Source organism: Talpa occidentalis, unplaced genomic scaffold, assembly GCF_014898055.3.
Source record: "Talpa occidentalis isolate TD23 unplaced genomic scaffold, MPIMG_talOcc4v2.1 talOcc4.13, whole genome shotgun sequence".
Lineage (NCBI taxonomy): Eukaryota > Metazoa > Chordata > Mammalia > Eulipotyphla > Talpidae > Talpa > Talpa occidentalis.
The window spans coordinates 61461945-61485038 of NW_023601322.1; the positions used below are offsets into that span (position 1 = coordinate 61461945).

A 23094-nucleotide genomic window follows, 5' to 3' on the forward strand; every position below is an offset into this window, starting at 1 on the left:
GCCTGTTCTGCTCCCCACTTTGTCTCTGCTAAATCCTCTCACCCCCCTGCACCTCTGACCTGTATACCCCAGTTCTTTTATACATAAATAAATTTTTAAAAAAAGATATATGTGGTTTATAAGCCTATAATTTCACTGCTAGGAAATTCATTATGGATTCACTTGAAAAATTATACCAACATGTACTCATAAGTATATTCATTACATCATATAAAATCCAAACAATCTGCATGTCTGTCTATAAGGAAGCATCCAAGTAAATTACTGTAATTCATGCTATGGATTATCAGCTATTTTGAAAAATGGGATCATGCTCAGTGAAATAAGCCAGAAAGAAAAAGAAAAATACTGAATGGTTTCACTTATAGCAGGAATGTAGGGGATCCAAATAAGGGATCGGGGAAAAAAAAGCAATTATAATAAAGTAAAAATCAAATTCAACAGGCAACTATAAACCAGAGACATTCTGTAGGGGGTGGGGGTGGGGTAGGAGGGAGTTGGATCAAAACAGGAGTGGGACGAGCACAAGGGACTATGGTGATGGTACACGGGTGAATTGGTGGTGGGAATTCCACAGGGACTATACCAGAGATGATAAAGCACACATTGTATAAAAATGAAGAACATTGTAAAATATATATAAAAATTTTTTTAAAAGATTTAAAAAAATTGAGACATCTAAATTCTAAGATAAAAAGAATTTCTGAGCTGTTCTATAATGAAAAATGAGGAAGAAACAATGTTTATGTGGAAGCTTAATGTACCTGAAATAATGTTAGAAAAGGACATACACAGGGCCTCTGTGGAGGCCTAAGGGTTAAGTCTCAGCTCTGCCACAGCGACTGCCTGAGTTCGATCCTGAGCCAGGGAGCCACGTATGTGGTGCAGCAGACCTCTCCTGTCTCGCCCGCTGCTCCCCTCAGCAGTGTATTTCAGTAGATCTGCCTGTTCAGCTCCCCACTCTGTCGCTGGTAAATCTTCTCATAGCACCTCCCTTTCCCCTCCATGCCTCTGGCCTACACCCAGTTCTTCTATGTAAAAATAATAAAATATTTAACAAGAAAACAATCTTTAACCACAAAAGGAAAACAAACATATTAGACATGTAAGCTGCTACATGCATAACATTTTTCTGAAAATAAGAGAACCAGTTATCTAAATGCTAAGATTAGAAATAATTTTATTTGTGTATTTATATTTCAAAAGCCTCGCATGACAGAGATATTCCCTTCTAGTCTGATAGAACTACCATATCTTATCTCATCAGGAAAGGAACATAGATGAGTCCATTTTTAATCTAAAAATGATCTAGACTAGTAGTTGGCATCAAATACATGATGTTCACATTTCCTTGGTTGTTCTGTAAGTTTTCCTATTTTGAAAAGAACTTTTATGCACTGTTTGGAGGCTGTAAATGTATTATGACAAGATCTACACATTGTCCTTGCTTTATATGCCTTTGAATTTTTTTTAATTCTATGATCCTTGACCTTCTCTTCTTTTATTCTTAGTAATACTTTGTTGAAGGAACCAAATTATTTTTACTATCACATTTCCACAGTCTGAATTTTGCTGACTGTATTCATGTCACATCTTTCTTCGTGATCTACAGTTCTCTACATTTCATGACAATGGGAGAGGGGTATATCTCAAGGCTGGCTCAAATTCAAGTTGTATTGTTGAGGGGAGGAGGCAAAACTATCTCAAAGTGCTGTGTACTTTGATGAGGAAGTATATAATTAATAAGTCTATCTTGTCCAGGTGAAGACATGGACAATCATGTGAATGCCCGGATCCAAACATTCCTTAATGTTTTTAACATTTAAATTCTGTCATTGGTCCTTTATGTTTCTTTTAATAAGAGAGCCTTTATGATGAGTAGCTGACTTCCATGCATTTTTAGTATGAGTATTAGTATAAGTAGCTGACTTCCATACATTTTTAGTTACTTTTTTAGTTCCTATAGGAAAGGTAGTGTAAGACTTTCCTTAACACTTTTCAAAATGACTTGCTGGTTTCTGAGAATCTGCCAAAAGCAGTCAATATATTTTTAAAAATTATAATGAACTCCTTGGTTTGATGTTATCATCCTTACTCATGCTTAATTCATGATGTCCTTACTTTGGACAGTGGGAACATGAAGTTGAATTAGGTGTTATTCTGACAAGTACTTGGTAAGTTTTCATACATTTTATGACTTTCTGATTGTGAAAAGTTGCTCCTGACAATCTTGTACATCCCCCCCTTGGGGTGTCTGTGTGATAGAAGGATTTGTTGCATTCAGGTTGTCATTATTACTAGATATTTCTAGTGGAGAGGACTAGAGAGAGATATTTGACTTAGATATAATGTCTATATATATATGCACAAGTGTAATTTAAGACGCATACATCCTAAGTTCATAATGGTACTTTCAACTTGTATTTAAGACTACAGAAATTCTTAATCTTGTCAAATTATATGTGTAACTCCTTTTCCTTCACTGAAAAATCCTCAATGGCAACAACAAAAATACTTATTTGCTTGATCCTACCACAGTCTTAGAATAGCAATGTTAGCATGATCTCTAACAATACCATTTCTGAAAACACCTTAAGATATTTTTGCAGGGCCTCCCTGGTGGTGCAGGGGTTAAAGTCTCAGCCCTATCAGCAGCCACTGTGGCAGGAGTTCCATCCCCCAGCCAGGTTGTTGACCTATATGGTGTAGCAGACCTCTCCTGTCTCACCAGCTGCTCCTCTCAGCAGTGTATTTCAGTAGATCTGCCTGTTCTGCTCCCCACTCTGTCGCTGATGAATCCTCTCACCACCTGCACCTCTGGCCTACACTCTAGTTCTTGTATGCATAAATAAATAAAAATAAATCTTTTTTTTTTTTAAAAAGATATGTTTGCTGGTGGGTTTTTTTTTTTTTTTTTTTTGCCATGGGGGACATCCCACTAGGCATGTAAGTAATGTTACTATCTGAAAATCACTTGTAACAGTTCATTTCCTGTGGTTACATCATAAACTGGACAAATACTTGAATTCATTTGTTTCCTTTTACACCCCATTTTGGGGGATTGTATTTAAATTTCATTTTATAGTTATTAAAATACTTTCAAAGTCAAATCTACAAAACAAGGTGTATTTTATCTCCCCCTCTGTCTTCTCTGATTCTTCCATTCCTCAGTAATATCTTAAAATCTTCTAAATTGTGCTAAAATATTTGAAACAAATATGTCATTATGCAATATGGCAAGAGCTGTGAAAGGAAAGTGCAAGGGACTGTAATATAGATTAACTGAAGGACCTAATTTTCATTGGAGGGAAAATTAAAAATTAAATTAAAATTTCCCTGACACATATAAGTGTCAGGGAAAGTAATGCACATCCTGGCTTAATTCAACTGTAAACTCTAAGTAAAATGAATAAAACCCCACAATCTACACAATGAGAAAGATTGTGGATGAGCTTTTAAAATTATACATAACAGGTCATAGATTATTTTCCTGGTGTTCTGATGACTTTCCTCAGGCCTCATCTTTCTCTGAATAAAACTCTGAATGCTATTTTGTAAATCTGTCAATTCATCGGTACTCACTCTGGAGATGTTATTTATGAAGTTTCTCGCGGAAAATTTGGCTATTATTATTTCTACAGAATCTCCTGAGGTAACTACCCTAGAGAATAAAACAGCTGGTAAACAGGCAAAGGGGAATAACAATATCTTACTACCCATTTCAAAGAAAAGGCAAGACACAAGTTCTGATGATAAGGAAGAACCATTAAGTCAGGGTAGTACCTCAACAGTTTATCGGGGATCCAGAAAAGAGAAAATAAGATGTTAACAGTTTTTGTGCTTCATGAGAATCACAGAACAACTGTAGAAAAATAATTGAAGTCAGATGAGTTTGGGTCATTGATGGAATTGTGAGTGGCCACTTGGATTCAGAAAGTAACTGGGCAGGGGTGATGGGGGAGAGATCCTGGATGTGCTGAGTCACACATTTCTTTTTTCCACTCTCCACTGTCATCTTCTGTTATTGACCCTGACCAAGAGTCCCTCGGCCAAGCAACAGCATGGTCACTAAGAACACAGACTCTGGAACTAGCTATGAGGTTAGATCTCAGCTCTATCGCTGATTAGCCTTGGGCAAGTCACTTAACCTCTCTGTGCCTCAGTTTCCTCATCTGCAAAAGAGTGATACGTTAACAGTAATTCCTACTTAATAGGGTTATAGTGAAAGATTAATCCTAGAGCGCACAAACCAGTAGATGGAATTCTGGAGGCTTGTGAATTTGAACAGGGATATTAATAACATCCAAACACATCCTTTTTTCAAAGTTAAGGTGTTCTTGATCCTCTTATGAGATCTTACTTAATGCATCAAGGGGCAAAAAAGGCACTTTTATTATCATATAATTTTTTATTGTTTCGGCAAGTGCCTCAGTACATTCTGTTTCCCTAGTTATCCTATGTATTCTATTTTATGCAATTAAATCTTAATCTGAAAGGGCTTGAGAGGCACCACTAAACTGCCAAAGGGCACTGGGGCTCAGAAAAAGTACCGAATCACTGAGTTGAAACATCTGCCAAGTACTTACAATCATTGCTGGCACAGAATAATCATGATGTTTGCATTCACTATTCTTTTTTTATTTTTTTAAGATTTATTTATTGATGAATATAAGAACTGGGGGACAGGCCAGAAGTGTGAGGGGGTGAGAAGATTCACCAGAGACAGAGTGGGGAACAGAACAGTCAGATTGACTGAACTATACTGCTGAAGGGAGTAGTGGCCGAGACAGGAGAGGTCTGCTGCACCGTGTGGATAGCTCCCTGGCTGGGGATCCAACTTGTGCTGCAGTGCCTGTGGGTAGTTTTATAGGTTGCGTCTTAACCCTTATTATTATGCTATTTAATTCCACAATAACCTAAGAGGTAAAAATATGGCCATTAGCATCTCTTAGAATGTGTGCTTAAGAGAGCACGAGTTTTGTCTGTTCTCTTCATTATGCAGCCCCCAACCTAAAATGTGCACGGTGCATTGCAGACACTAAGGTGTGCATGGCACACAGGAGACTTTCAATGAGGACACCAGGGTTTGGCGAGGTGGAATAAGGTGGCTGCAGTCATCCAGCACCAAGTCCTCAGGTCTGGTGCAGGAGGTGCCAGGACTGGATGATTCATACATTTTGATTGTTCCTGTCTCCTGAGTGGGTGAAGTTGAAACACAGAAAACTCATCTGGCACAGGATGTCATCTGCCCTTTGCCTCTCCCGCCAGAAAGGCAATTTATTTCCTAACTGACCATGCTGTATCAGTGGTGGAATTTGGGGAGGGGAGAGAATTTCCCAGCACTGTTACCAAATACAGAGATTCTAACATTGCCCTTCACATGCTCATCCCCAAATGCACCCCATGTCCCTTCACCTGACTAGTATCTACAGGCAAATTAAACCAATTGTATTTTTAGAATTTTTTTTTAAAGATTATTTATACAAGAACCAGGGTACAGGCCAGATGTGTTGAAGGATGAGAGGATTCATCAGAGACAGAGTGGGGAACAGAATAGGCAGACTGATGAAATACACTGCTGAGGGGAGCAGCGGGCGAGACAGGAGAGGTCTGCTGCACCATGTGGGATTCTTGCCAGCCGGCCAGGATCAAACTTGCGCTGCAGAGGCTGAGGACAGCTTCATAGCGCACTGCTCGACCCCTTGTACCACTAGGCCCGTTTAGAAATGTTTTGACCTTTCCTGCCCCTGGTCTCATCTCATAGGGCTCTTCTACTCCTCCTAACTCTGCTATCCAGCACTCTGGACATCCAGAACCCTCTGATATTTACAACTCTACCACGGAAGCAGGTCTCGGCATATAACGTTGTTCTTAAACTGGAGTCTAGTAGTCACAAGTGGGGATTTTGTTTTGATAAAATGTTATTATTGATCTTGTTATGTGTGTCTTTACTTTTCTTGATTTTGCAGTTATATGTAATTTTTTCAATTTTGGTTTTAGAGTTTTATAAGTAATTTACATATATAAGTGACACTGAAATTATATGTTAACACTGAGGATCTTAGAGGATTTGGGGGGGGCATGGGAATTGAAATCCAGACCTGCAATAACTTTCAGGTTTGGGCAAGAAATTGAATTGAACTTCGCATCTTTGGCTTACTCATGTCTATAAAGGAAAAATGCTAATTCCTATATTATAGGCACTAGAGTTTGAACATTATGTATATAACATTTTAAAAGTATGCTTTTCAATTTCTCAAACTTTGTTACAGTGAGGATACTGCTCCTAGTTAAACTCCAATCCTGATAAGATACCCCTAAAAGCTTTAAAATAGAAACAAAAACGAACTAGCATCTGTTAAGTACAACCTAAGGAGAAAACCACAAAACTATGTTGATTTTGGCCTCCCTGGTGGCCTAATGGTTAAGTCTCAGCACTATCAGTGCTATCGCCTGAATTCCATACCTGACCAGGGAGGTGACCCATATATGGCACAGTAGACCTCCCCTGTCTTGCCTGTTTCTCCCCTCAGCAGATCAACAGAACAAAGATTAGATGATTTAACTAACAGAGGGGTTACTGGGGTCCAGTAGGGAAAAACTCTTCAACAGATGATGTTGGGTTAATAGATAGCCATGTGGAAAAAAATGACTCTTGATGCTGCAGTATAGATGTAAATGCAAAAGCTGAAACAGCAAAGCTTCTAGAAGACAGAACAGAACATTTTCACCTGGCATCAGCAAAGAATTCCTAAACCGGACACAGAACGCACCACCCATGAAGGAAGAAATTGATAAATTACACCACATTTAAATTCGAGGTTTTTAACTGTAAAAACAAACAAAGAAACAAAACCAATACCGTAACCAGAGTGAAAAGGTAAGAGAAAATAATTTCTATCCCACAAAGGTTTTGGATATAAAAGATTTTCTCATTAACAGATCAATGCAAAAAAGTAGCAACCAATAAAAGGATGGACAAAAATCCAAGCACTTTTCAAAAGAGAATTCCAAATGGCCAGTAAGCATACAAAGATGTGCACAGACTTGTCAGTGACTGGGGAAATCAAAGATAAAATCACAATGAGATCCACAGCATGCATTTACTGACGATGGCCAGTGTTGGCGAGGCTGGAGAGCTACTTGAATTCTCATACATTGCTGACATGAGTATAAATTGATACAACCTCTCTGGAAAACTGTTTGCCAACTAAACCTGGATAAATCCTAGGATCCAGTGACTTTGTTCCTATACTCCCAAGCATAACTTCTTTAATACAAACTAGAATGATAACAGTCACACTATTTGTAAATGTCTCAACCTGGAAACAACCCAAATGTCCACGAATAGTAAAATGTATAAATAAACCATGGCATTTTCACACAATAGAGTATACTAAATGGCAATACGTGAATGCCACTGTGATAATGTGAAGGAATCTCAAAACACAGAACAATAATTTTGCACCATGATCCCCACCGAGAGAATAAAATTACTTTCCATTTTCTTATCAAGCCACTCTTTCGATCTCTTGTCCCCATTTGGAGTCAATTCTTGTAAAGTCTCAATATCTATATCCTCCCAAGCCAGTGATCAGTTAATTGTCTCCTTGTTGCCATCTCAAAGTAGTTTGCACTCTTTCCTTTCGGCAACACTTTTCTTTCTAGATGCCACATTTCTTTCAGGATGCCACATCTTCCTGACTTACCTCTAGCTTGTTGGCTCACTTCCTGCCTATTTCATCCTAGTCTGGATCCTAAGCCTCCCCTCTCTATCAGAACTACAAGAATACCCCAGGCATTTATTGCTCAACTCCTTTCTTCTATATGTAGCCAATCTCTCTCCAAAGTTGCTCCTTTGAAGTCCTTGTCTTAAATAGCTTTGTTTTTTAAAAGATTTATTTATTTTACCCATGCATACAAGAACCAGGGTACAGGCCAGATTCACGGGAGGGTGAGAGGATTCACAAGAGACAGAGCGGGAAACTGACGAAGTACACTGCTGAAGGGAGCAGCGGGCGCAACAGGAGAGGTCTGCCGCGCCATGTGGGACCCTCGTCGGTTGGCCGGGATCGAACCCGCGCTGCAGAGGCTGCGGACAGCTTCACAGCTCTGCGCTCAACTGCCTGCGCCACCAGGAGAGGCCCTTAAATAGCTTTTATAGGCCAATGAATCCCACATTTGTGTTTTATTGGACTTCTCTTTGGACCCTGGACTCTCACTCTATGCTCATAATTCACCACCTTTCAACAGCTCTATTTGACTATGATGCAGCTCAAAATTCACACAGCAAAGAGGTTTTGATTTTCACCATGAATCTGCTTCTCTCAGATCTCCATAGTCATTCACCAAGTCACTCAGACCAACAAACTAGGTGTCATTTATTTAATTCTTTCTTCTAGCCAACGGCACCATGTTTTCTGAGCAAAGTCAATTGGAATCTCTCCTGGGACTCTGAGTGGGTAACACAAGGCAGGGAAATTGGTTGATGCTGATTCATCCCCTCTGACATAGGCTTAAGAGCCCTTCAACGAGGGCCTCCCCTGGTGGTGCAGCAGTTGAGCGCTGGGCTGCGAAGCTGCCTGCAGCCTCTGCAGCGCAAGTTCGATCCCCGACCACTGGCGAGGGTCCCACATGGCACAACAGACCTCTCTTGCTGCACCTGCTGCTCCCCTCAGCAGTGTACTTCATCAGTCTGCCTGTTCTGCTCTCTGCTCTGGCTCTGGTGAATTCTCTCACCCTCCCATGCTTCTGACTGTACCCAGTGCTTGTAGAAATTAATTAATTAATTAAAAAGAAAAAAAAAGAGCCTTCAAAGAGTGCCTGCTACCTGCATTCTCAGAACTGCTCTGTGCCACGCCTTTCTGAGACCTGCTCCTCTAGTTTTACTTCTGAGGCTATACGCTATAACCTATTCTCCAAGGAAATTTTCAGCTTAAATATTCTAATAGCTTCTTGTGTCGTTTGCAGTAAAGGAACCCTTTCTAACATTGATGAGTAAATGAATAAATGGATGTCTGCATTATCAGCACTCAGTTTCCTGTCTGCTAATGCATCAATCAGTTGCTCTACAACTATTATGGAAAAATCACTGCATACCAGTCACACAGTAACACTGTTCTCTGCTAAGTTTTCCTTCAGGGACTGCTGCCTCTTCCTCCTCCACCTATCTAAGCTCATCTGGGCTGGACCCGGGTGATTTCTTCATATGACAACACTGAATTATTCCGGATAAACTTTCCTCCTCTAGATCCTTAATTTAATCACATGTCTTCCTAAAATAATGTAGCTGGACACTAGTGAAAGTAGTGAGGGCAGATATTTGTCAGGGATACCAGTTTGCAATGAGAGGAGTCCAGTGAAAACTGACCTCAGCTCTGATTTGTACAGGTGAGGGCATTTAAAAAGAGGGAAGAGAAAATAAGGAGCGAATGAATGGGGACCCTTAGAGTCAGGGAGAGGAAAATTTATAGTAAGTAGGAAGGGGACTGGTCCTTGAGAAACTCACAAGGGTTTGTTAACTGGTACGAAGCAAAGTTAGGCTCCCCCCATCTTCAGAGGGGGCTAGAATGGTAAATTCTTTTGGCAGCCTGGAATTTTCTCAGGCAGGCACTTTTAAGGGGCTAGGATCCTCTTCCAGATGCAACCTTATTAGAAATAATGTTAGTGTTTTGTTCAAGTCTCGCTAGGTCAAGTTTGAGGCCTAGGAGAGAAAAGCCTCACAGTCTTATGAGAAAATTATTGCCACCAGGTGGACCCAATGTAATCACAAGACAAGAGGAGGCAGGAAGTCAGTCAGGGAGAGAGTGGACTATGCCTGGCTGTTGGCTTTGATGATGCAGGAAGGTGCCAGAAATGGAGGTCCGCAGGTGGCCTCCAGGAGCTGGGAGACCTGAGGAGTTCTCCCCGAGAGCCTACAGAAGGCTCTGCCAGGCACTTGATTTTGCCCAATGAGTCTCCTTTTGCACTTTTTACTCCCAGAATTGTGAAAGAGTAGTTTCGTGGGGTTTTTATTTTCCACATTCTTTGAATGAACTGCAATTCATGTATGATGAGGTACATAAGTATTAAGTGTATAAATTTATGAACTTTTTTTTAAAACATTTATTTATTTATTCTTGCATACAAGAACTGGGGTACAGGCCAGAGTTGCGGGGGTGGGGGGAGAGGATTCATCAAAGACAGAGTGGGGAGCAGAGCAGGCAGACTGAAATACACTGCTGAGGGCAGCAGTGGGCGAGACAGGAGAGGTCTGCTATGCCATGTGGGTTGCTCCGTGGCTGGCTGGGATTGAGTCCATGCTGCAGAGGCTGTGGATAGCTTCACAGCACTGTGCTCAACCCCTTGCACCACCAGGGAGGCCCCTGAACATTATAATATATGCCGTCATGGAAGACACACCACATTAAAGATAATAGAATATCTCCATGACTCCAAAAATTTACATCTGCTCCTGTATAGTTAGTCTTTAGCCCCACAAGTAATCTTTGTGCTGAGTTGTTTTGCCTATGAGCTTTTGGTGCAAATAGTAATGCAGGGCAAAAGGAAAATAATGTCTTCATTCAAAAAAACTTTATGTCATAAATTCCAATTGTTTGAAATCACTGAATTTGTGGTAATTTGTCACAGCAGCAATATGAAGCCAACATAAAAATTATTTCTGAGTGGTGAAATATTGACATTTATCATTTTTATTAAAAGGTTCTGTATTTCTATAATGGGTATGAAATTTCACATTTTAAATTTTTTTAATTATTTAAGTACTTGAAACAAAAACAAAAGACTTTCTAACATCCAGGCCAGCTCAAGTTTGGGTGCACTTATCCTTTTCAGAATCTTTGGCTACCAGGGCAGAGAGGACGGTCAATTTCTGGGAGAGGTCCCCCTGAGTGGCTTATTTAAAGTCATCATTAAGCATCTACTTTGTGTGAGATGCTTTATCCATATATCCTGTCTGATACACAGACTGCTGATATATGCAGCAGTACTGTCTGACATGGATGTGCTATTATTTCCAATTATGGGCGAGGAAACCCAGCAAGATATATAATGTAACTTGTTTGATCTGCAGTTACAAGTGGTGGGGCAGGGATTCAAATTCAGGTCCCTCAGAGCCTGCAAAGTGCCAGGACTGGGCGTGATTCTATGAGAGGTGTTTGTGAGTGTGCAAGAGGTGGCATTGGTATAATGGGAAAAGAGCAATAAACAGGAGCCAAAGGCCTGGTTCCACCATTAATTTACTTTATTCATTCAGCAGGTATTTAATGAGAACCTACTGTCTGCTAGGCACTAGCGTATATGTGGAATCGACAGTGAACAAAACGTACAAATATACCTGCCTTATGTAGGTTGTATTCTTGTGGGGTATGAAAGACAAACACAATAGACTCCCTGTTTTTTTAAGGGAGTCTCATGAAATGTATGAGACCATGGAGCAGGAAGATCAGGGATCTTGAAGTCAGGATTCCAGGGTTTGAGTCCTGGCTCTGCTGGTTTCTGGCTGTGTGACTACAGGAAAATGACTTAACCTCTCTGAGCCTCCATTTTTTCAGGTGTAAAATGGAAGGAAATAATACGTCTGATCAAACTAGGTTTATAGGATGAATGAATGAGATAACATGTATGAAACCCAAAGTAGTAACAACCAGGGAAGCTGTCACTCATGTGGTTCTGAATTGCTACCCTGAGCTCTCATAGTCTATGATTCCACAAAGAAACAATGGCTCTTTCTCAAAACTGATGGAGGGTGCAGTGGCTTCTGGGAACCATTTATTTGGCTGTGCTCAGCCATCTGAGGCATCCACTTCCCACACTCCCTGTCCAGGTGCTCCTTTCCACTTAAAACAGACAATCTTGGCTCTTAATTTCCCCGAAGCCACTTGCGGACCTTTTCTGTTCCTGGGAAGGAGAGACTCCCGGTGAGGAGGGTGCAGGGCCCAGGAGCCTGTGCAGCTGCAGGCTTAATCTCAATTAACGAAGGCCTCCTGGGGAGCCACTGCTCCAGGCAGGACCAGGGTCTATTTGTTTGCAGGCACTGGGTTGCCAGGGCTTTGTTAGCGGCCCTCAGGGAGATACTTGCAGGAAGATTAGATTTGCTTTTTCTGGAAGCCTGCCCTGTCTGGCAGCCTTCACTTGAAAAGCTGGCCTACATCTGACAGTGGTGTTCCTGAGTGGGGCCATGCCTTGGAGGCTGGGAAGGTTGAATTTTAATTCAGAATGTTCCTCTACCCATAACACTCCTGGCCCCCAGGAGAGTGAAATCCCTTCTCTGAGACCTTCCAACACACACTCGCCTCCCTCTCTGTGAACCCTTCATGTGTGTCTCATGGTTTATAGATTCATGGGGTTATGATCTATTGATTATATAGAATATATAGGATACTATATTATGGGATTACTGTCAGTCTTTCACTGTTCACAGTAATGTCGGACAAGCCATGGGTTCTGTCCACACTGCTCACTACTGCATCCCAGTGGTAGGGGTCTCCGCTACAATCAGGCGTCCAGCTTTAGCAAATACAAACACAGGTTGCCCTGCCCATTTGAAATTTGGATAATGGGTCATTTTCTGTAAAGGCATCCTGTGTAATATTTGGGACATACTCTAAAGACTATTAGTGGTTTATCTGAAATTCAAATCTAACCGTAGCCTATATTATATCCAACAACCCAAATTATAAGTTGTTAGTGATGTTTAGTAAATAGACACATGAATGAGTGGGTGAATTTATGACCAAAACAAAAGCAAATTTTCATTTTTCTATGTGATTTTCTATTTTTCTTTTTTTAAAAAAGATTTATTTATTTATGCATACAAGAACTAGGGTGTAGGCCAGAGTTGTGGGAAGAAGGAGAGGATTCACCAGAGATGGAGTGGGGAGCAGAACAGATGGATTGACTGAAATACACTGCTGTGGGGAGCAGCAAGCAAGTCAGGAGAGGTCTGCTGTGCCATGTGGGTAGCTCCCTGGCCGGGGATCAAACTCATGCTGCAGTGGCTGCGGATAGCTTCATAGTGCTGAGACTTAACCCCTTGCACCACCAGGGAGGCCCTGATTTTCTGTTTTTCAAATTGAATGTAAGGAGGAGAAAAGTGTTCACACTTCTTACACATGTGTATAGTTATGCCCACACACACACACACACACACACACATACATTTAAGATTAGCACTCCCAGAGGTTAGGAGCATTTGAGCATCCTTGAAAAATTATTGAAAGCAGTACTGAGGCCTACACAGCCTACCAGGAAAGTGGAGGAGAAGGGAGCAGGAGTTCATGTTTTGTTGTTTTGCTCATCACACCACTCCTTAAGTTTGGGGATGTGATGATGTAATGATGTGATGACACCCACACAATTTCTCATGTGGTCTTGGGGCCAAGCCCCAATCACATTTGTCTTCAGGATGGCCCCTGGCCTGTGCATGAAGGGGCACCTCCAGAATGTGCCACCTTAATGGAACATGGAAGGAAAGAATGACTGTGAGCTGGCACTGGGCATTGCATATGCTCAATTCGGTCCTAAAACAATGAACCCTATCTTATACTCATTGTGTTAAAAATGATGAATGACTCAGTCTTCCTCCAAAAAGGACTGCTTAGTAGTTGAAGAGAAAAGATATGTCCCAAAAGATAATGTATTTACATTTCCAATGTTACACTTATTAAGTAGATTTTTTGAAGGAATCAGCATATTTTCTGAAGATATTAGTTTCAATGTTTGAAAGACAAGAATTTTCTGGTATGATTTTAGGAATGCCACCCTCCCAGCTTCTACTCGTGAATGTGGGGGAGTCTCTTCTTTGTCATCTGTCAGCATTCATGGTCCCCACTGTCCCCCAGTGGGAGTCATCCTAGGAAGTGGTTTAGGACATGTGTCTGTTATCACCAGGTCAGCACTGAAGGATGGTCCTCCCCAGATGTCCAGGACTGGCCTTCCAAGACATGTCACCCTGGCATATCAGTTATTTCCAGCTGAGGGCAATCGTGGCTCTGCACCTCAGAGGAATCTTATACTACGGCCTTAACTGTCTATGGGAATGAAAATTGGGGGTGTTAGGATTTTTAGCAGGAAATAACCTTTCTATCAAAGAAATCTGTGTGGCGGGGCAAATGTGTGGTGACAGAGGATATGACTCTTGTCATACGAGTCACGTTTTCCTTGCCATGTGGGTCCCATTCTCTGTCCTTGAAGTCCAGCCCCTTATCCCATTCCTTAGCTCAAGGCATAACAGGGTGGTCCCCAGGAAAAGGGGAGGTTCCAGGTTCCCTGCCCCACCTAAGGAAAGGTGCAGCCGAGCAGTGAGGAGGAGACACTGGAGAGGAGACTGGGAGAAGGAAGAAAGAATAGAGGTCAGAAGGACACCCAGTGGAGGCACACAGAGCAGAGAGACATGTGAAGAAGCTGCATCTGCTTCTCAGTCTTGGACTGGTTGAAACAGATGTGGGGGAGAGACCCGTGGGAGCTTAACAGTGGCAGCTTTGATTTGCTTTTGATTTTCCTTCTTCTATCCAACAAGTGCTGGACCCTTTCTGCCCCTTTCCCATGTGTCCCCAGCAGGAGGTGCCTTAGACTTGTGACAGAGTTTTGGGCCTCAGTGGTCCTGCTTTAGGACAACCCTGTTTTGCTGGGCATTTACCCAGAAGGGGATATTTGGAAACTATATTCTTTCCCTTGTCTTTATTGTCTTGCTGCAGGGGTTGCAGAATGTATATAGAGCAGGTAGGTTTGGGGGTCCTGGGGTGCCCCTCACACTGCCTGATAACAAAGGGATACCGTCATTTTGCCCCATTTACTCTAGAATCTATATCCATGTGGATTCTCCATGTATGTAACTAAATTTGTTCTTTTCTCCTACTGATTTGTGATGTTAATTTGTTTGCTTAAGCAGCCTGAGAGCAACCCAGGGGGGTGGGGAATCTCTCCTCTGCCACACCAGGTCAGTGTGCTTGGAAGACAGAATTTTATCTAGAATGACACCAAAATAGCAAATAGCATAATCTGTAAGCTCTGGACAACTAAACTTCTCATAACATCCATGTTATTGAAAAAACAGGAATAGAAAGACGGACTCCGCTTTGCCTACGGAGTGGTGAGAGACAAGCAAGAAAAGGCAAAATGTTAAATATGTCCTTAGGAAGGGTGCCTGATCTTAAAAGTAGAAAATTAGTTGGTTGAACTTTTGAAGAAGGAAAATGTGACTTTGAACAAAGGGAGATTACGAAGGGAGAGCACCTGTCAGCTCAGGGTGGAGTGAGGCGGAAAAAAGGCAATTTGATGATTGCTAAGGATAGGAAAGAAAGAACTGCATTCTTTTAACTCTTTAAGTGGCAGACTTCTGAATAGCCACTTTAAGATTCTGATTAAACATACTGACTCTGAGCCAAAATTAGACTCTACCATGTCTGAGTAGCACATAAATGATAATAGACCTATTTCCAAGTTGCACAGAACTGTCTTCTTTCTAACCATGGCCTGGAATCTTTGAACAAATTGTATACTAAGTGAGCTGGATTAATTAAAGGTGGAGGGAGGCAGAGTTTACGCACTGATTCCTCTGGAGGAATGCCCTGAAACACACAGTGACATTTCAATTATTTCTCCATTAGTATTCTCTGAATAAAGACTTTTTTTTTGCCTTTTCTAGTGAGAACCGCTTAGTATGCATATTTAAATAACAGTCATACTGAATTAGCTTTAAGAACTGGCTCTTAATATAATGGATGCATTAAAATGTAGAGCAAAATGAGCAAGCCACAGAAAACCTCCACGCACAAGAAAAAAGCAGGAGGAATAGATAATGCAGCTTCTTTGCCATTTTCTAAGCCTTGGATTATGATAATGGCCTTGAGAGCAAATCACAGTCATTTAATGTCTAGCTGCTCTAACTCTGTGAAAACCTATTTCGTGAGAAAGGTAGCACTGATCTTATTCCAACTCAAAGGTATAGATGTGGCTGCTTAAGATGCATGCTGCAAAGAACCAGTTTAATTGCCAGTCATTTCAAGGAGAAAGGTTTTTGTACCATTTCTAAAGGTCAATATCATCTAAGCCGGTGATGCCATAGTTTGCACCGAAATCCTCCGCTCCACAGTTAAAGTCTCTAATGAGTGAGATGACATCTGAACTCATTTCTTGTCATCCTATTTAATTACTTATAATTGACCTCAAGGACAAGGGGTACTGTGACAAATGAACAAAGCAGTATTTATTGGTGACAAGAAAACCAGAATTTTTTTTCATTTTGAAGACAAAGGCCCATAAGGAAAAAATTAACGAGTATTTTGTAAATACTCATCTAGAAACCAATATGCATTTATGTAGTAGTATTTGGGGTAAGATGGGGGTATCTCCATTTAGAGGTCCAGGAGAGCCACTTACCACAAATTAACCAGGAAAGGATGCTCCAGACCCTGCATGATCTGGAGTTCCTTGAAGACATTCCTTACTTCGTTGCGTTCCACACACTTTTGCTTGTTCATATACTTCATGGCGTACATCTTCTTGGTATCGTTCTTCTGTACAATGCAGACCTAGGGGTGCAAGCCAGAATGAGAAGATGATTAAGGAAATAATGGATCAGGGCAACGAGAGACTTGCTCTTGGAATGACTTGCATGCCTATGGCTTGCACATTCTCTAACGTTCATCGTGGCCACTTTTATTTCAGAGGGAAGTTCATTTTCCCCCTGTACCAGGTCGATTCCTGAATCTCTGTTTCTCAAATAAGTTTGCCTATTTTCACTTTTTTTGGACAGCATTTTGGAGAAAATGGCTGTCTCCTTGTCAGGAATCTTCCAACAGCAAATGACACCCTTATTCTGCTTTGGTGACTAAAATGGGTATGACTAAACTGATCAAGTTGAACAATATTGTGCAAACAATTTCTGTTTGCAACTATAGGTGATATAAACAAAAATGACTGTAAGCCTTGGGAAAACACTACACACGATGTCCATATGTTTGAAATTCTTTCAAAGCTTCATGTAATATATGATAAAGCAGATATCAGATGATTTTACAATGAAATTTCAATGTGAAATATTATTCTCAAAATAGATCTCCACCAAGAAACTAATAATTGGGATGTTCATCTAGAAGTTTCTTCCCCAAAAAGTTAGATTTGCGATGTATATTTTTCATGGTGTCTGAAAATTAAAAACATGGTACATCTGGGAAATAAACAGAAATCAGGTGGCTTCTTTTCCATGTGAAAGGATTTCACTTCTAATGTCAACTCTTACTGAAGGTACATCTGGTATAGGTTGAAGTTGATCCTGGAATCTTACTCTTTCCTTTAGAGAGAAAATCTTAAGCGCCAATGTGAGTAAATGCATTTGACTTGGAGATAATTCTGAGAACAGTGTATATTTATATGCAGTTGCCTAGCACATAAATCCATTATAGAAACATCTCTGAATGATCATTTCTGTGATCCCAATAACTAAACAATCTGAACATGTTTTTGAGCTCTATAATTCTACTGGTTGTTAATCATTTTGGTTCTCACCTTTCCAAAACTGCCTTTCCCAATGGCTCGCAAGATCTCAAAGTGGTCAAAGTTGACTGTAAAGCAAACAAAAAGAACATGGTAAGTGATATTATCCCTTATTCTAAGAAATAGTAATACTTGGGCTACACCCAAGGACCTAGTTGAGAACAACATTCCAGACTACCTGCCCCCTTTGTCCCAGGCCCATTTGCTCAACCTGTAAGTAGTCCTTGAACATGGATGCATCAATCATAGTGCCTAGGGTTGGCCCCTAGTAATAACAGAGTAGAAATGGATTCTCTACTGATATGTAACCTAGTCTAGGGAGGACTCCATATGAAGAGGGATTCATGGGATAAACACAACATATAAACATATAAACATGCGGTAAACATGGGATAAAATCACAACATGAATAATTAAAATGCCTAAATATCATGAAGGAAAGAAGTTGGAAGCTGGAAGAGCATGGATGGCCCCTCGGTGACAGGTCAGGAGGGGTATCTCCGAACACAGCCAATGATGGGGAGACCTGGTCCTCCACATACATGGCGTTCCCGAGGACTGGCATGTATAAGCTTCTCCTTGCCTCACTTCTCACTACCACTTCCCTTTTCTTTTATATCTAAACAATTTCAATTTTCCCAACTAGGAAATGATCACACTCGTGAGATTACAGTATGAGCAGATCCCTGGGGCACAGATATCTGACATGCCAGAAAGAGCATGTGTGTTGAAGGTCACTGACAGGTGCTTTGAAGGTGACATGGTCTTTCATATCAGCCACTTAAAACTTAAAGCTCCTATAAGGTACCATGGTGATGGGTCACGAGTGCTGTGGTGGTGGGAAAACTAAGGGGACTCCTGAGGGGAGAAATCAAATACTGTACAAAAATTAACAATGCTGTAAGAAAATAAATAAATAAATTTGAAATTAGACCCCTCCTACCCCCCCCCCCTCCAAGAAAAACCAATGCAGCTCCGGGGCATCAGCAGCAGTAGCTGATTGTGGTCTATAGGTGGCGTGGTCTCTTGGGTCAGAGCTCAGGGAATGCCTGGTGATGGGTGGACAAGGAAGAGATTATTTCAAACGGGACCACCTTTGGAGTCTTGTTTTGAGAAGATGTTCTACTTTGTTTCCTGGATTTTGAAATACAGATTTAGATGAGAAAAATCCCAATCGAGGAATTGTAAGCTTTCTTTAGGAAAGAGGGTGAAACACTGGAAGGCACCACTCTTTAAAGATCTATTTTATCTTTTTGAATAATTTGATTAGCTTCTTTTGAAGGAAAAAGATGAGTAAGGGGAATTCTTAAGGTCTTTTTAAGCTTTCTGAGGATCAGAAATTTCTATAATGTTACTTACTCATTGCTTTGTGACCTCCATATCTCTTCATTTCTGCCATGAAACCTACTTGATCATATAAGGCAGTGTATATTACAAACAGCCCTAGATTTAGACTCAAAATAACAATGTGGCTTGTGATAAATGACAGACTCTCTGAACCATTTCCTCATCTTTAAAAAATGGGACAGACCCTCCTAGATAAGAAAACATTTAACAGAAAATGCTAACAAAACAGTTTACTTAACATAGTCAAGTGAATGACTTATCTTCCACAATTCCTTGAGTTGAATTTCTTTCATCCCCTAGATCATAAGCACTAGGAAGGCAGGGATCATATAGTATTGTGTTTACCCTGGTTTCCCTGGCAGCTCAAAAAGCACCTTGCTTGAGGTGAATGAAGGTGTAGCTCTGCACACCTACAGAACCTTGCACAGTGATGTATATGAAGTTGGTCCTTAGGAAATCACACAATGCTATAAAGGTACACAAGAACCCCCAAATAAACACTTCTCATGAATATGAACAGTGTGAACATTGGGCTCATCTAACAAAGTATTTTTCAAACTGAGTCAAAGGTCACTAATGAACTATGGAACACATTTACAAATTTAGTAATAAGAACCATTTAAATTTTCAATGGGATAGAATACATTAGAAAATACCAGAAACATCTCAAGTGTAGTTTAGGAGTAGGATTGCCTCTGAAGCTGCTTTTGTTTCAATTTTTTTATATGTATATAAATAGATATGTACTAGATCATGATATAGTTATTTTTGGTATATTATTTACTGTGGGTTGTGATGAAAACTGGAAAGAAAACCCTTCTATGAGTTTTCTCTTGAGTTTCAATGTGACATAACCTAGTCAATGAATTCCTCACACTTATTACATGAGGCTGAGTTACACATTATGTCCATGAAAGTGTTCAAATATACTGACCAGGACTTATTTGCAAGTCCAAGATTTTATCTATCTTGAGTAGATCCAATAACTCACTGTGATATCTCCAGCAGCAGCCTAACCTAAGATGTTGTGATGACATTTGAATCTCCAAGCCTATAGCAGGACCTGGAAAGCATGATGTTCCATTGTGCTATTAATCCACTTCATGAACCCAATCTCTTTAAAGGCCTTTTGAGTTTTAATAAAAATGATAAAGGATTATCAGCCAGGTTGCTGATAAATTTCTACTAGCAGAACTGGCTTAATTAAGGTCAGGTGAGGTCTCAGAAAAATTGCAAGTCGAAAGTTTTAGAGAGAATGAATCTTATTCATGCCTTTATTTCTATTCAATCGAAGGAAGAACAGTCTCCAATCCAATATCACACTGTCTCAAGCAACTTTCATCTATAATATAAAACCTGGGGAGAAAGCCAGTGACACATTGAAAGTGACAAGAAGGGGAAGCACTTATTCTATCCATTTCTTAAATGTCCAACAACGGCATCACTCCTTAGGAGGAAGACAGACTGGAAAGGCAGCCAAGTCTCATAAATTGAGACAAAATGATATTTGAAGTCAGAATTGTGGGTTATTTTGTCAACAGTTCACTTATATTCCTTTTAAGACAGCAGTGCAAGTTGGGAGAGAAGCTAAACTAACCTCTCAAGAAGCTATGGCTTTGCTAGTAAGTCAAACCAACAAATATTCATTAAGCATCTGTGTGTGCAGGACTCTGCTAGTCACTATGGATGAGCAAAAGGAACTTGGTACTAAAACAAAGCCTCAGGAAACTGAGACTCGTATTCCTAAAGACACACAACCTGGACACCAAACACCCCTTGTCTGATTTTTATTTTATTTTGTTACATTGTATGTGTCTTTGGATTCCAGTCTTTCATTTTTCTAGAGTTAGATGGCTGTAATAAATACATAAGTAAATAAGTAGATAAATGAAAGTGACAAAATGTCAACATTTGGGGTAGCATGGTCCTGTAACCTTTGGGGAGGGGAGAGAGACCATTGTGACATGGCAGTTTTGCTTTTTGGTTTTCAGTGAACACTGAGTACTTTGATAAAAGATAACAATGATGATTTGAGTCAGATAGAATAAGATAAATGAAACCAGCAAGTGTACTTGACCTTTCTGAGCTTTGAGTTCTTGTTCACCACGAAGATTATTTTTTAATATAAGACTAATATGCTCTCAATGTTAAAAGTGCAGAAAAGCAGGAAGAAGAAAAACAAAGTCATCTAAACACTTTGATTAATTTTTTTCTGTAATGTTTTTCTTTTATTCTAAGTATATATTATACACAATTGAACTGAAAGGTTTACTATAAAACACTGATATTTGTGAGTGATCCATTTGTCTTACTCTTCAGTCTCTCCCAGCCAAGAAGCTAGCCCTGCTACCTCTTTCTGCTTTGTCAGTTTTTAACCACATCTCATAAATAGCATAATTTTTTTTTTCAATTTTCTGGTTTTTTTTTTTCAATTTTAGGTACTAATTATTGTGTTTCCAAGATGGTAGGTGGCACTTCCAAGATGGCAGGCAGGATTTAACTCACTTTCTTGATCTTCTGGCTTTACTCCAGCCTGCTCCCATATTTCCAATGAGCTGTATTGAATATACTAATTTCAGTAAGATCAATACACAGCATTCCATTATTATGACTATGTAAATGGTACAGGCATCTGAACCATGTGGTAAACTGTGATTAGTTTTCCTTTCAGTCAGTAACTATGTTGGTTAAGCTTACTTTTCTATATCCTTTTGCCTAATTCAATCTCAAACTCCACTCTCACTATCTACATTCCCTTTCAAAAGTTCAAGTGCAACAGCCACATTGCCATCTCCCTGGAAATGTCTCTACCAGAGACATGACTGAGCTGATGCTTTTTCTTCCTTCACCATTGTCATAGCAGGGATCTCCTGACCCACTGGCTCCTGGGGATGGCTTCACTGTTCTTTTCCTTTTCTTTCTTTCTTTTTTTTAAATTTTAGTTTTTTTTAAAGATTTATTTATTATGCGTACAAGAACTGGGGTGCAGGCCAGAGGTACGGGGGGGTGAGAGGATTCACGAGAGACAGAATGGGTAGCAGAACAGGCAGATGTACTGAACTACACTGCTGAGGATAGCAGCGGGCAAGACAGGAGAGGTCTGCTGCACCATATGGGTAGCTCCCTGGCCAGCAGTCCTGCTGCAGTGGCTGGCGACAGCTTGATAGTGCTGTGTCTTTAATCCCTACATCACCAGGGAGGCCCCAGCTTCCCTGTTCTTTAATGGTGTATTCCCTGCTTGTAAGCATGCTCTCTCTTTCTTGCTTTACTCCCTTGTTTTTGTAGAGTACATCCTACAACAGCTTTGTAAGAAAGATTGCATGGCAAGTACATTTTTGATTCCTTTCACATATGAAAAATATTTTTATTCTACTCACACACTCTTGAGAGTTCGGCTGAGTGGTGAATTCTAGGTTGGAAATTGTTTTCCTTCAAATTTGAAGGCACTGCTCTTCTTGGTTTCTAACTTCTATGCAGTGCTGTGAGAGTCAAATGGGAAAGAAGGCTGGGGGCCTGGGTGCTCAGGATGCACATCCCTGCTCCCTCCACTTTCCAAAAGGCACTTCCACTTTTGGGGCGCCAGCTCTTTCTGATTAAAGGAGTCTTCTCCAGAGGATGAACCACAGTGGAGATGACTAGTGTGGGTGGAGATGACTAGTATTTTTTTCATTTTCTACAAAGTGGAAGGGATATGACCAGTTTATAAGCAATTATCCTAACAATTCTTATTTTATTTTAAAGATTTATTTATTTATTTATTTATACATGCACTGGGTACAGTCAGAAGCGCGGGAGGGTGAGAGAATTCACCAGAGCCAGAGCAGGGAGCAGAGCAGGCAGAAGGACCGAAGTACACTGCTGAGGGGAGCAGCGGGCGGCTGGAGAGGTCTGCGCGCCATGCGGGACCCTCCTCCGGTGGCCAGGAGCAGCCGGGGATCGAACTGGCGCCGCGGAGGCTGCGGGCAGCTTCGCAACCCAGCGCCCAACTGCTGCGCCACCGGGAGGCCCAACAATTCTTATTTTAGATTTTCTCCTTCGCCTGGGTACTTCTGGGGGCACACATGACTTCTAGATACAGTCAATTCCTGCAGAACAGAGGTGGAGGAATGTCTTTCATTCATCAGCTTTCCCTGGAAGTCTTGCTTCCATTTATTCTCATCTTATAAAATAGGTAAAATGTTACCTATTTCAAAGGTCACTGGTGGAGAAGAAATGAGAGGATGATGTTGGGAATATATACAGAGTATAGTA

General features: G+C 40.7%; 1 protein-coding gene across 1 annotated transcript in view; it reads right to left on the reverse strand.

Moving 5' to 3' along the window:
* Positions 1-23094, reverse strand: part of STK32A (serine/threonine kinase 32A) — a 122186-nt gene that overhangs the window by 79930 nt on the left and 19162 nt on the right. Inside the window, exons 3-4 of the mRNA XM_037509002.2 lie at positions 17509-17564; positions 16381-16532 (exon numbers count right to left, since the gene is read on the reverse strand). Of these exons, the coding sequence (XP_037364899.1) occupies positions 16381-16532; positions 17509-17564 (208 nt within the window). The remainder of the gene's footprint in view (positions 1-16380; positions 16533-17508; positions 17565-23094) is intronic.